This window comes from Aquarana catesbeiana, linkage group LG01 (assembly GCF_042186555.1).
Source record: "Aquarana catesbeiana isolate 2022-GZ linkage group LG01, ASM4218655v1, whole genome shotgun sequence".
In the NCBI taxonomy this organism is placed as follows: Eukaryota; Metazoa; Chordata; class Amphibia; order Anura; family Ranidae; genus Aquarana; species Aquarana catesbeiana.
In genome coordinates this window covers 835338212-835351168 of record NC_133324.1, presented here as the reverse complement: position 1 = coordinate 835351168, position 12957 = coordinate 835338212, and the positions used below count along the sequence as shown (strand labels likewise).

The following is a 12957-nucleotide window of genomic DNA, read 5'->3' as shown; positions in this document are numbered from 1 at the left end:
CTCTTTTGATATCAGCTTTCTGTAATGCTCAGCAACAATCAGACTGGGAGAATAAGGGTTAGGACTGTTGGGCATTAGACTCTACTAATTCTGCACAGCTCTTTGCTCAGACAGGATAAGAGGGAACAAGAAGAAGAAGATAAGAGGATAAGAAGAACCCTAGTTCTTAGTCACAGCCTGGGAGAGGTCCTAGACCAAGCTGTATGGCTGAACTTAGGTGTAGCCTGTAGAGGTCTCAGGAAGTGCAGTGCTGAAATGTGCTATCAGGTTTGGCATTGCACAAAATCCCATGAAAATTCACTCCTGCCATGGGCTGAAGTGCGATCTTGCATGATTTTCAAGCTCCCAAATCTGCCAGGAGGCATTGTGATATCAACCACAAATTCTGGAAACATTGGAACGTGGGGCTAAGCTAAGTACTTTATTTTTTTGTTGGCATACAGTTTGTTTACTTATGGGTTTTTAGACCCCCTTGTAGTAGGGGGTGAGGGGGCATCAGGAGGCTGGCAATAAAGTGGACAATCCATCTGACAAGAAAAATCCACTTTAAGTACAGAAAATATGTTGTTGAAAATGTGTCCTCCTTCTAGAAAGGAAACAAGGACTTCAGCAGAAGATGTGAGATTAGTTCTTATTAATAAACGTTGATCTCAATATTCATTGAGCTCAAAATATCTAAATTTTGGCTTGGCCTCCTCCTGTGTTGGACCCAGGCAAAGTAGTCTAAACTGCAATGCTAGCTTTCAGAATGCTTGTACTTATAGCACACATACAGTATTTCCAGGTTGGGTCTGATTTTATACTCTAGTTATGAAACACTATATAAGCAATCAAGCATGAAACTGTAAGAAATAAGAGAATGAGAAGCACTAGCACAAAATGCAATGTCAGCTATTCATTTATAAATCAAATAAATATTTGTGACATGTGAATAAAAAAAAAACACAAGACATACAGGGCATAGTGAACATGGCTGTTTATAGAGCCAGTGCATACAAAGAATGCATAGATAAATGGACTCTTACTAACACATTGGCATTTAGTCATACATACACACCACATACATACTTTTTGGCCGTAAAAAAAAGTGACTTTTAATTACAATTTGTTTTACAAAATAATCTTTTAAGTTAAAATATGCAAAGCTATTTTTAAAACAAAATATCTGCAAAGGATTGGCATTTCCCCATAGATCACTGCATCTTCAACCATGTTTGATGTGTGTGGTAACATGAATGTGGGGCGCAGTAGAGATTGTTAGATGTGCACACCACCTGATAGTGGAATATGGCAGAATTATCTAGGTGTGCACACCATTGTCATGTACAAGTCTATACAATAAAGACAGTTTTCCAGAAGATATGAAATGCTATGGTCATTACTGTCATCATCACTAATCTAGATGTGTCTTTAGCAGGTGTAAGCAGAACTTACTTTTTATTTCTTTGCAGTTATACTGTAGCATTTCACAGTAATACTGCAGCTGTCAACGTACATGAGTTACAGGAAACAAGAAATGAAGGGTCAGTTCACCTAAAAATTTTTTTTTTTGGACAGATACTAGTGGGCTGAGTCCTGGTCAGGCTTATTTCTCCGAAGGTGAAGCTTATGTGCCTATGTCCACCCATCTACGGCTGCTATTGAGAGGGAGGGCTCACTTTTACATTACAGCTAATGTAACGATGGGTGAATCAGCCTGTCAGTGTCCATCCATTGATGAGACATCAGATGTGGTTGGACTGACCCTATAAAGGGTCATTTCTAAGTGTCCCTCACATTGCTAATATGTATAGAGATGCAGAATATGCTGGTACTGAAGAAAAGATGAACATATTAAAATTTGCAGAAATATAATGACAGTGCTGGACCCTGGAATATCCACAGAATCGGCAACACACCCACACAGAATTTGTGAGAGTTGATTATGAATACTTTGAGCTAATTTCCTTTTCTAATGAAGAAGCACACAGGACAAGAAAACATAGGCCCTAGATCCCTATATCTTGGAACTGCAAGTATAAAGATGCCCACGGAAAAGTGAAAATATCAGGTCATTTAATACACTTAACAATTACAAGCCTATAGAAATTCCAATTCGACATTTGGAAATTGCTGAGCTGAAAAGGAGCCATGTGTGATCAGGTCAGTGCACACATTGCAACCGAATTCCAATGTAAGTGACCCTGACATTGTATTCAGCCTCCATACAGTTGCATGATCTTTTATAGGACCTAGAAAATAACTGTAGCAATAAGCTGAAATTCAGAGGTTGAAGAGGACAACATGGTGTTGGTGGATGGATGGTGCATTCTATTTATTAAAATTAGGGAGATGCATGAATGTTTAGTTTGGTTATATTACAAATAAATTGGATTTTATTTGGTACTGGAAGGGAAGTTTCCCCGCCTTGATTTTCATTTTGTGCATGTGCAGTGTTTGTATGGATCCAGCTTTGAGCCTATTCATCTTTGTGACCTGGAGTGTTATACATTACTTGGGACCTGGCTCTGAACTTTGAGTATTCTGTATGTCAACATGATTAATGGGAACTGGTTTCTGAGCTGTCCCAGGAGACTGTACAGGACAGGTAACTTCTCTTCTAGGACAAAAGCAGATACATACATCTGACATAGGTTCTCATGCTCCCCATTCTATAAAAAACTAAAATCAATAAATAAAAACAATGGCTGGAGTTTCACTTTAAAAAAGTCAAAGTACACCCCCCCTTTATTATTTTAAACACATATTTTAAAGTGGGATCTTGTCGCTGGCAATGCAGCACTTGCTAGTACTTTAGAAAAGATGAACATATTAAAATTTGCAGAATTATAATAACAGTGCTGGACCTAAGAACATCCACAGAATCTGCCACACACCCAAGCAGATTTTGTGAGTGTTGATTATGAATACTTTGAGCTTATTTTCTTTTCTAATGAGGCAGCACGCAGGACAAGAAACCGTAGGCCCTCTGCTAAGATCGCTATATCTTGGAACTACAGGTATAAAGATGCCCATGGAAGAGTGAAAATATCAGGTCAATTAATACACTTAAGAAATTCAAGCCTCTAGAAATTCCAATTGGACATTTAGAAATTGCTGAGGGCAAAAGGAGCCATGTGGGGTCAAGTCAGTGCACACATTGCAAGCGTAATTCCAATGTAGGTGATTCTGAGATTATATTCTTTTATTGCAACTATAAAATAACTGCAGCTGAAATCCAGAGGTTGAAGAGGACAATGTGGTGGTGGTGGATGGATGGTGCTTTTCTATTTATTAAAATAAGGGAGATGTATGAATGTTTAGTTTGTTTATAATATTACAAATAAACTGGATTTTATTTGGTTCTGGAAGTTTCCCCGCCTTGATTTTCATATTGTGCATGTGCAGTGTTTGTATGGGTCCAGCTTTGAGCCTATTCATCTTTGTGACCTGGAGTGTTATACAGTACTTGGGACCTGGCTCTGAACTTTAAGTATTCTGTATGTGAACATGATTAATGGGAACTGGTTTCTGAGCTGTCCCAGGAGACTGTACAGGACAGGTAACCATATGTCTTTGAGGCAGTCTGTAGATAAGACAAGAACTGTAGCTGCAAAATAGACAATTTTAATGAAACTCCAGCCAAATGGTTTTATTTTTGGTTTTAGATAGAGTAGGGAAGAATTAGAATGTCTGTCGCCTTTTTTTTATTTCTGCCTGCATCCCCAGATGACTTCAAACTTCCTGTTTTGTGTGCGCATTACAAGATGTAAAGACAAATCTTTTCTTCTAGGACATAAGCAGATCCAAAACATCTGACTTAGGTTCTCATCCTTCCCATTCTATATAAAACTAAAATGAATAAATAAAAACAATGCCTGGAGTTTCACTTTAAAAAAGTCAAGGTACATTTTTTTTCCACTTTATTATTTTGAACACAAAGCATGATCTTGTCTTTTATTAGTAAAACTGTATTCTTTGTTTCCTTACCGCATTCTTTTCAAGGACGCTTTAATGGTGACCATCAATGTCTATGTGTACACATAAATTTGGAGTCAACACCAGTGTGAATGGAGACCATTATGCCTGTGCAGTTGTCAGATGAATAACATGTTGCTGCCTTTAGAGGTAACAGAAGAGACATCTGGAATGAAGCATGGCCCTGCCAGATACCAGGTCAGGCTACACATAGCAAGTATGCCTATTAGTCATTTATAAACCGTTAAAGGAGAACTGGCAATTCTCTAGACTCTGAACAAGGAGAAAACAAGGGGAGAAGTCTATTAATTATTCTCCTGCATAAAATTAATGACTAATTCAATTACTAAATGCAGCCGCAACTAATTTTGCTGATGAGCTTCAACAATTAAAGTTGTTAAGATAATGAACTGAGTTTTTTGTTTACAAATCATATATTGGTCACTAAACTGAGAGTATACATCATCATTTAGCAGGAAATTAAGAAATTTGCAATACACAGAGTGAATCCAAAATAAATTCATTATCGGGGCAAGATTCAGGGTAATAAAAAGGTGGCACAAAATACACCCATAGCCTATTTGTACTATAATTAAAATTAGCTCATTAAAACGAACTTGCAAAATAGTGGATTCTTTATCCCTGAATACAATCTAGTTATTTTAATACAGACTAAGAAAGCGTTGTGTGTAATATGACAATATATATTTGAATATAGCAACAGGACATCAGCGAGACTGCATCTTTTTTATCATTTAAATAGGAGATATATTGCCATAATATAATTACTCTGCCTTGGTCTCTTCACTACCCCTACTCCAAGTCAAGCCCTGTGTTATTTTTACCCCTGATAAATGCTAGTGGTAGATTTACCAGTACCTGCAGGTTGAACAATGTTCCTGTATGTGTTCAGCTGATTCTTGTAGCAGATGTCAGAAAACCTTTTGTGAGGTTTTTGAAAATAATGCTAATCGTTGCTTCTTACAGTTAGGCAAGGACTAAGCCAATAAGGTCTTCTCTAGGTGGCAATTTGAAGCACCCAGTAGAATAAAGTGCAGCAATTTCCAAACTTGCAGGTAATTCTGTGCAAGTAGACACTGGGGGGTTGATTTACTAAAGGCATATAGACTGTGCACTTTGCAAAGTGCAATTGCACTCTGCAAGATCAGTTGCTCCAGAGCTTAGTAAATGAGCAGAAGCTCTGCTGACTTTCATCATCCAATTATGTGCAAGCAAAAATGCATTTTTTTTTAAATCTACCTTGCATGTGATTGGGTATTTTTTGCAAAGTGAAGCTTTAGCCCATTTCGTAGCTCTGGAGCAACTGCACTTGCAGAGTGCAGCTGCACTTTGCAAAGTGCACAGTCTATTTGCCTTTAGTAAATCAATCCCGGATTGTTCCTTTTTTTTTTTTTTTAAGAGAGAAAGATAATTATTGTTACAGTGTGTGTGTACACTTTGTTAAACAGAAATGGTCATGATGGTCAGACGGCAAGTTCAATGGCAAGCAGATGCCTTACCAGCTAATTTTGCTACGATGGTGTCTAAGCTTTACTGCTGACACATCTGAATGCATGGACCATTTCTCAAGGTACCCAGAATATAAATACATTTCACCCATTTCTGCTGATTAAATAGAATAGGGCAACAATTTTGCTATTTATGCTAACTTTAATCTGCAGCAGACATCTCCAGTGAGAACGTTTATTGACTGAGCTATTTTTTCTTTTTGTTAATACTAATAAAAAATCTTTTCCTAAATGTGTTTGCTGAGCAGGCAGATATACCTGATCATATGATATAAGTATGCATATTGTGCTTTCCAACTAAAGGAATAGGAAAGCCCCATGCTTCTCCAAACCTTTAGTGGCGAGGGAGCAAAGAAAAGGTGAGTACATGTTGCTGCCAATGAGTGCATTAAAGAGAGACTGATGCTTTGCCATACATGAACATGTGTACTTTAAAATGCATACATGACACACTTGTTTATCTACCACTCCAATTTATGAATATGGCAGACATACTCCTCTGTGTATTTACTGATCTGGATCATTAATTCTGGACAGTTTTCAAAACTTATATGGTTACTAGTGGTTATTTACGTATCTTGTACTTTTACAGTTATGAGTATACGTGTGCTGTTCTTGCAAGCGGTGTTAACATCAAATTTCGATTTAGTTTTAGTCATAGTCTTTTGACTAAGATGCCATTTTAGTTTTAGTTGTATTTTAGTCATCTGAATTCTTTTAGTTTTAGTCTACTAAAATCTCCAGTACATTTTAGTCGAATAAAATCTAATAGGTTTAGTTAAATTGTAATGCATTATTTAAAGTGTTACTAAACCCAGGACCCTGCATTCACTATATCTGGTCTCCCACAGTACACAGAACATAGAACATGGAAATGCAACCATTTTAGTAATACCTTTTCTCCTCAGCAGTATATAACAGTCTTGTGACTTCTATCAGTGTCTGGTTAAAGCTTGTAGGAGGAGTTTGAATTCTCCCCTGATTGTCCTATGAGACTGCGGGACCCCTGACCCTCTGTCTGGACAGTGCTGATTGGCCCTGTGCTCATCACATGCACTCTCCCAAGAATAAAAAAAAACCTCTCTGGCAATACACACCAAACTGAGCATGTGCAGAGTGCCCCCCAAGGCTCTGTACTATCAGGGGATTGATTGGGGACTGTGGAAGAAGGGGAGGATCAGAGAAGACAGGATCAAACAGTCTTTTTACACAGTGCAGCGGATTACACCGTTAGGTTCTACAGTGAGTATAACAAGCTTACTTTACTGCATGTACACACTGATTTTACTGTTGTGGGTTTAGTAACACTTTAAGCATTTATCTAGAACTTCCAAACCATTATACTGTATACTTCTGGAGTAAAAATCTAATAACATGTTATTATTTATAGTATTAAGGTTTGAACATTACTACAGACACAGATTTAGCCGTTGTGATATACAACCAGGGTTAATTTTTATGTCAAATTCTCGAATTTGAAATTTTTTTAGTTTTAATCTAATTTTAATCTAATTTTAGTCTACTAAAATAGTGTAATTGTTTGTTGATGAAATGAACACTGCTTGAAAGGATCCTATATGTGTACCTGCACCTCTAGCATAGTCCACCATAGTCAGCCAACTGTTTAGGCACAAGAGACATATTTTCTTCATCTCTAAGCTAACCCAAGGACCTCCAGACATATATTTTTTTTGCCATATAATGTCATGTATGTGATCTAAACATAAATATATTCCCCAGAACATATTAATAACCATACAATCCTGGATGTACATGTGTATAGTGATATGTGAAGATCCCTTGTCCTGTACTTAGAATGCATTACTTTCTAATAAATGAACTAAAACTGAAAGCATCATTACAAAAACATAACACAGATCAAAAAGTGCACACAATAAGGCTATAGGTGAGAAGGCTACTGTCTTCAGGTCATAAATTAACATTAAACCATTGAATGGATGTAGCTAACTATTCGGCAGCTGATTCAGCTTGGCAAGTATAGACAAAGACTATAGCAGCTCATTGCCACTCAAGAGCTAGAATGGACAAGCTGTGGTGACCGTGGTTCTTATTAATCAATGTGAAGAATGTAGAGTATCTGCTTGCTTCTGTAATTTACACAAGATGAAATAAAGTGTTCTTACATGACCTCATATGCAAGGATGATGTTAGAAATGGATTAATGAGCATATTTCTGCAATATTGAAAAATCAGAAATAGAATCTCTGTAACAGAGACACGCTGGAGATGAGGCGCAGTGTAAGACACTAACAAGCTGACTTGGGATTGTTCATTTCTTGTACTTAATTATGCTGCCGCCACAGGGAAGCCCATCCACTAGGCTCCTTTAATCTGTTTTACATGATGTCTCTGTGCAGTTAATGATGAAGTACTGCTAGTGCAGGTAATAGGGGAATCCAAGATCCTTTTCTGAAGACACTTGAGTCACCACTATGATCAGAAAACAGCATCTCATGAGAACAGCTATGGCAGCGAGCAGTTATTTCTCTCAATGATGAAGATGAGTCAGTGAGCTATGGGATGCTTAGTAATCCTTAACAACAATGGACTCCATGGCATTTGTTAAGAGTGCAGATAATGTCATCTTTTCATGAAATGTTCATCTTATTTACAATCAGAGACGGACAATCCAATGCAAGTAATAGGAACCACTGACAGGAGAGAGAAAAATAAAAGTTATGAGTAGATATATTTATATTCATGCTTCTTTTGTAGTACGCCATGGTGTCAGAACGAGAACATGCTTGTCAAACATCGGATAAGGGAGATTCTCTGAAGAGAAAGCAGCAGTTTACTGAAAGGCTGGGCTGCAGGATACTCCATTAGAGAGCTACTTTAACTTCAGCAGACACATAAGATTCAAGTGTTCATTGATCCAGTTGCATCCTGCAGCTATGGCATATCAGCCACAGGGCGTTTCTGTTTCAAAGTGTCAATCAGGGACTGAACACCCCGTTTTACACTAGTTGTGACTCTTCGTGTCACTGAGTCTGCAGGAGGTGGTGGAGGCTGAGCCTTCAGGGATGGAGGCCTGGCAACCAGGCACTTTTGATACCGCAACTACAAGGGAACAAAGCACATGTTAGTGGAAGTATGAACCTTAAAGCCCAACTTTATCAAAAGTATATTTTTTTTAGTTTTATATAGATGTATTCTGTCCATGTTCTAATTCAAGTTCTTTCTGACTCTCATTAATTAGACAGAAAGAGATGGCAAATCTCACCTGTTTGGGCAGTACAAAAAATGATTCTAATCCCCCTCCTTCCTCATACAGAAAGTATAGATGAAAAAAGTTTCAGATGCATTCATCATTGTTACACAGCATCTTAAAACAAAACTTCCATTCTAACAATGCCAGTAAAGATATAACGAGTTTTATGTACTGTATATATACAGTCAGGTCCATAAATATTGGGACATCGACACAATTCTAATCTTTTTGGCTCTATACACCACCACAATGGATTTGAAATGAAACGAAAAAGATGTGCTTTAACTGCAGACTTTCAGCTTTAATTTGAGGGTATTTACATGCAAATCAGGTGAACGGCGTAGGATTTCCAACAGTTTGTATATGTGCCTCCCACTTTTTAAGGGACTAAAAGTATTGGGACGATTGGCTGCTCAGCTGTTCCATGGCCAGGTGTGTGTTATTCCCTCATTATCCCATTTGCAGATAAAAGGTCCAGAGTTAATTTCAAGTGTGCTATTTGCATTTGGAATCTGTTGCTGTCAACTCTCAATATGAGATCCAAAGAGCTGTCACTATCAGTGAAGCAAGCCATCATTAGGGTGAAAAAACAAAACAAACCCATCAGAGAGATAGCAAAAACATTAGGTGTGGCCAAATCAACTGTTTGGAACATCCTTAAAAAGAAAGAATGCACCGTTGAGCTCAGCAACACCAAAAGACCTGAAGACCATGGAAAACAACTGTGGTGGATGACCGAAGAATTCTATTCCTAGTGAAGAAACACCCTTCACAACAGTTGGCCAGATCAAGAACACTCTCCAGGAGGTAGGTGTATGTGTGTCAAAGTCAACAATCAAGAGAAGACCTCACCAAATTGAATACAGAGGGTTCACCAAAAGATGTAAACCATTGGTGGGCCTCAAAAACAAGAAGGCCAGGTTAGAGTTTGCCAAACAACATCTAAAAAAGCCTTCACAGTTCTGGAACAACATCCTATGGACAGATGAGACCAAGATCAACTTGTACCAGAGTGATGGGAAGAGAAGAGTATGGAGAAGGAAAGGAACTGATCATGATCCAAAGCATACCACCTCATCAGTGAAGCATTGTGGTGGTAGTGTCATGGCGTGGGCATGTATGGCTGCCAATGGAACTGGTTCTCTTGTATTTATTGATGATGTGACTGCTGATAAAAGCAGCAGGATGAATTCTGAAGTGTTTTGGGCAATATTATCTGCTCATATTCAGTAAAATGCTTCAGAACTCATTGGACGGCGCTTCACAGTGCAGCTGGACAATGACCCGAAGCATACTGCGAAAGCAACCAAAGAGTTTTTTAAGAGAAAGAAGTGGAATGTTATGCAATGGCCAAGTCAATCACCTGACCTGAATCCGATTGAGCATGCATTTCACTTGCTGAAGACAAAACTGAAGGGAAAATGCCCCAAGAACAAGCAGGAACTGAAGACAGTTGCAGTAGAGGCCTGGCAGAGCATCACCAGGGATGAAACCCAGCGTCTGGTGATGTCTATGTGTTCCAGACTTCAGGCTGTAATTGACTGCAAAGGATTTGTAACCAAGTATTAAAAAGTGAAAGTTTCATGGATGATTGTTTATCTGTTCCATTACTTTTGGTCCCTTAAAAAGTGGGAGGCACATATACAAACTTGAAATTCCTACACCGTTCACCTGATTTGGATGTAATTACCCTCAAATTAAAGCTGACAGTCTGCAGTTAAAGCACATCTTGTTTGTTTAATTTCAAATCCATTGTGGTGGTGTATAGAGCCAAAAAGATTAGAATTGTGTCGATGTCCCAATATTTATGGACCTGACTGTATATACATACAGCACCTTGAAAAAGTATTCATACCCCTTGAAATTTTCCACATTTTGTCATGTTTCAACCAAAAATGCAAAAGTATTTTATTGGGATTTTATGTGACAGACAAACACAAAGTAAAGCCGCGTACACACGAGCGGAATGTCCGACAGAAAAAGTCAGACGGGAGCTTTTTATCGTCTATTCCAATTGTGTGTATGCCTCATCGGACTTTTTTTTTTTAAATTCTGACGGACCTAGAAATGGAACATGTTCTAAATATTTCCGACGGAACCAATTCCTATCGGGAAAACCGATCGTCTGTATGCTGTTCTGACGGACCAAAAACGATGCATGCTCTGAAGCAAGAACGAGACTGAAGCTATTGGCTACTGACTGTTGAACTTCATTTTTCTAGTCCCGTCGTACATGCTGTACGTCACCTCGTTCTGGACGGTCGGACTTTGGTTTGACCGTGTGTAGGCAAGACTGCTTGAATGGAATTCCATCGGAGTTCCGTTGGAGAAACCTTCAGAGACGGCAAAACCGGTCGTGTGTAAAGGACATTACACATAATTGGGAAGTGGAAGGAAAATGATGAATGGTTTTAAAACTATTTTACAAATAAATATGTGAAATGTGTGGCGTGCATTTGTATTCAGCTCCCCTGAGTCAATACTTTGTAGAACCACATTTCACTGCAATTACAGCTGCAAGTCTTTTTGAGCATGTCTCTACCAGCTTTGCGCATCTAGAGTGTAACATTTTTGACCATATTTCTTTGCTAAATAGCTCAAGCTCTGTTAGAATGGATGGAGAGCCTCTGTGAACAGCAATTTTTAAGTCTTGCCACTGATTCTCAATTGCCACTGATTCTCAATTAGATGTAGGTCTGGATTTGACTGGGCCATTCTAACACATGAACATGCTTTGATCTAAAGTAAACCATTCCATTGTAGCTCTGGCTGTATGTTTAGGGTCGATGTCCTGCTGGTAGGAGAACCTCCGTCCCAGTCTCAAGTCTTTTGCAGACTGTAACAGGTTTTCTTCTAAGATTGCCCTGTATTTGGCTCCATCCATCTTCCCATCAACTCTGACCAGCTTCCCTGTCCCTACTAAGAAAAGGCATCCCCACAACATGATGCAGCCATCACCATGTCTCATAGTGGGGATGGTGAGTTCAGGGTGATGTGCAGTGTTAGTTTTCTGCCACACATCGCGTTTTGCTTTTAGGCCAAAACGTTTTGGTTTCTTCTGACCAGAGCACCTTCTTCCACATGTTTGCTGTGCCCCCCACATGGCTTCTTGCAAATGGCAAATAGGACTTCTTATGGCTTTCTTTCAACAATGGCTTTCTTCTTGCCACTCTTCCATAAAGGCCATATTAGTGGAGTGCATGACTAATAGTTGTCCTGTGGACAGACTCTCCCACCTGAGCTGTGGCTCTCTGCAGCTCCTCTAGAGTTACCATGGCTGAGATTAAATTAGGTGACTTCTGAAGGCAATTGGTTCCACTAGATTTTAGTTAGGGGTATCAGAGTAAAGGGGGCTGAATACAAATGCACGCCACAATTTACAGGTATTTATTTGTAAAACAAAATTGAAAACCATTTATCATTTTTCTTCCACATCACAATTATGTGCCACTTTGTGTTGGTCTATCACATAAAATCCCAATAAAATACATTTACGTTTTTGGTTGTAACATGACAAAATGTGGAAAATTTCAAGGGGTGTGAATACTCTTTCAATGCACTGTATATACTGTATATATTGTACCAACAAATTAAACTGTCACCATTTTCTCTGGAGCTCAATATAATCTATGAACTACGGTACAGATACATACAGCAAGAGGCTTGTGAGCCTGTAGTTTATTATGTTACATTAAACTTTGGAAAGATTGAATTACAGGAACAACTACTCACCATGCAGGCTGCTTGCACAGCTTCGGAAACGTTTCCTGCATTAGGCTCACACCAGAAGACATGAGTCTCAAAGTGCTGATTTCCAGTGTCCATAATAAAAGCAAATGTGTGAACATCTTTGCCAACGCCCATGAAGGACAGGAAGCGAACCCTGCATTCCACCAAGACCTCTTCATCCTGCCAGACAGATCAGATTAGAAATACTTAGTGGCAAATTCACATATTATAGGTAGATCTATTCTGGTGTAAAACCAGAATCATCTGTGAGTATTTGTAATTTTCCAACAGCCTTTAGCCCAGGTTCACACTAACAGCAGGATTTAAATTGTGCGAGTTCAGCTGAATTAGCACGATTTAATACCCGTATGTCAGTCAGACATGGGTTATAATCTCTACAGAGAGATTTGTACAAAGGCACATGAAAAAACAGTGACCAGACCGTATAACCCCTTTCACTCCCAGCATGCCTCATTTTTGTAGAAAACAGCTACCTGAAGGACTTTACAC

At 38.7% G+C, this 12957-nt stretch overlaps 1 protein-coding gene across 11 annotated transcripts in view; it reads right to left on the bottom strand.

Moving 5' to 3' along the window:
• Positions 1 to 961: 961 nt before the first annotated feature.
• APBB2 (amyloid beta precursor protein binding family B member 2) overlaps positions 962 to 12957 on the bottom strand; it is a 488394-nt gene continuing 476398 nt past the window's right edge. For all 11 annotated transcript variants that reach the window (XM_073608526.1, XM_073608531.1, XM_073608532.1 and 8 more), the window contains 2 exons: positions 12451 to 12627; positions 962 to 8567 (listed from right to left, as the gene is read on the bottom strand). In XM_073608526.1, coding sequence (XP_073464627.1) covers positions 8400 to 8567; positions 12451 to 12627 — 345 coding nt within the window. In that variant the 3' untranslated portion in view covers positions 962 to 8399. The remainder of the gene's footprint in view (positions 8568 to 12450; positions 12628 to 12957) is intronic.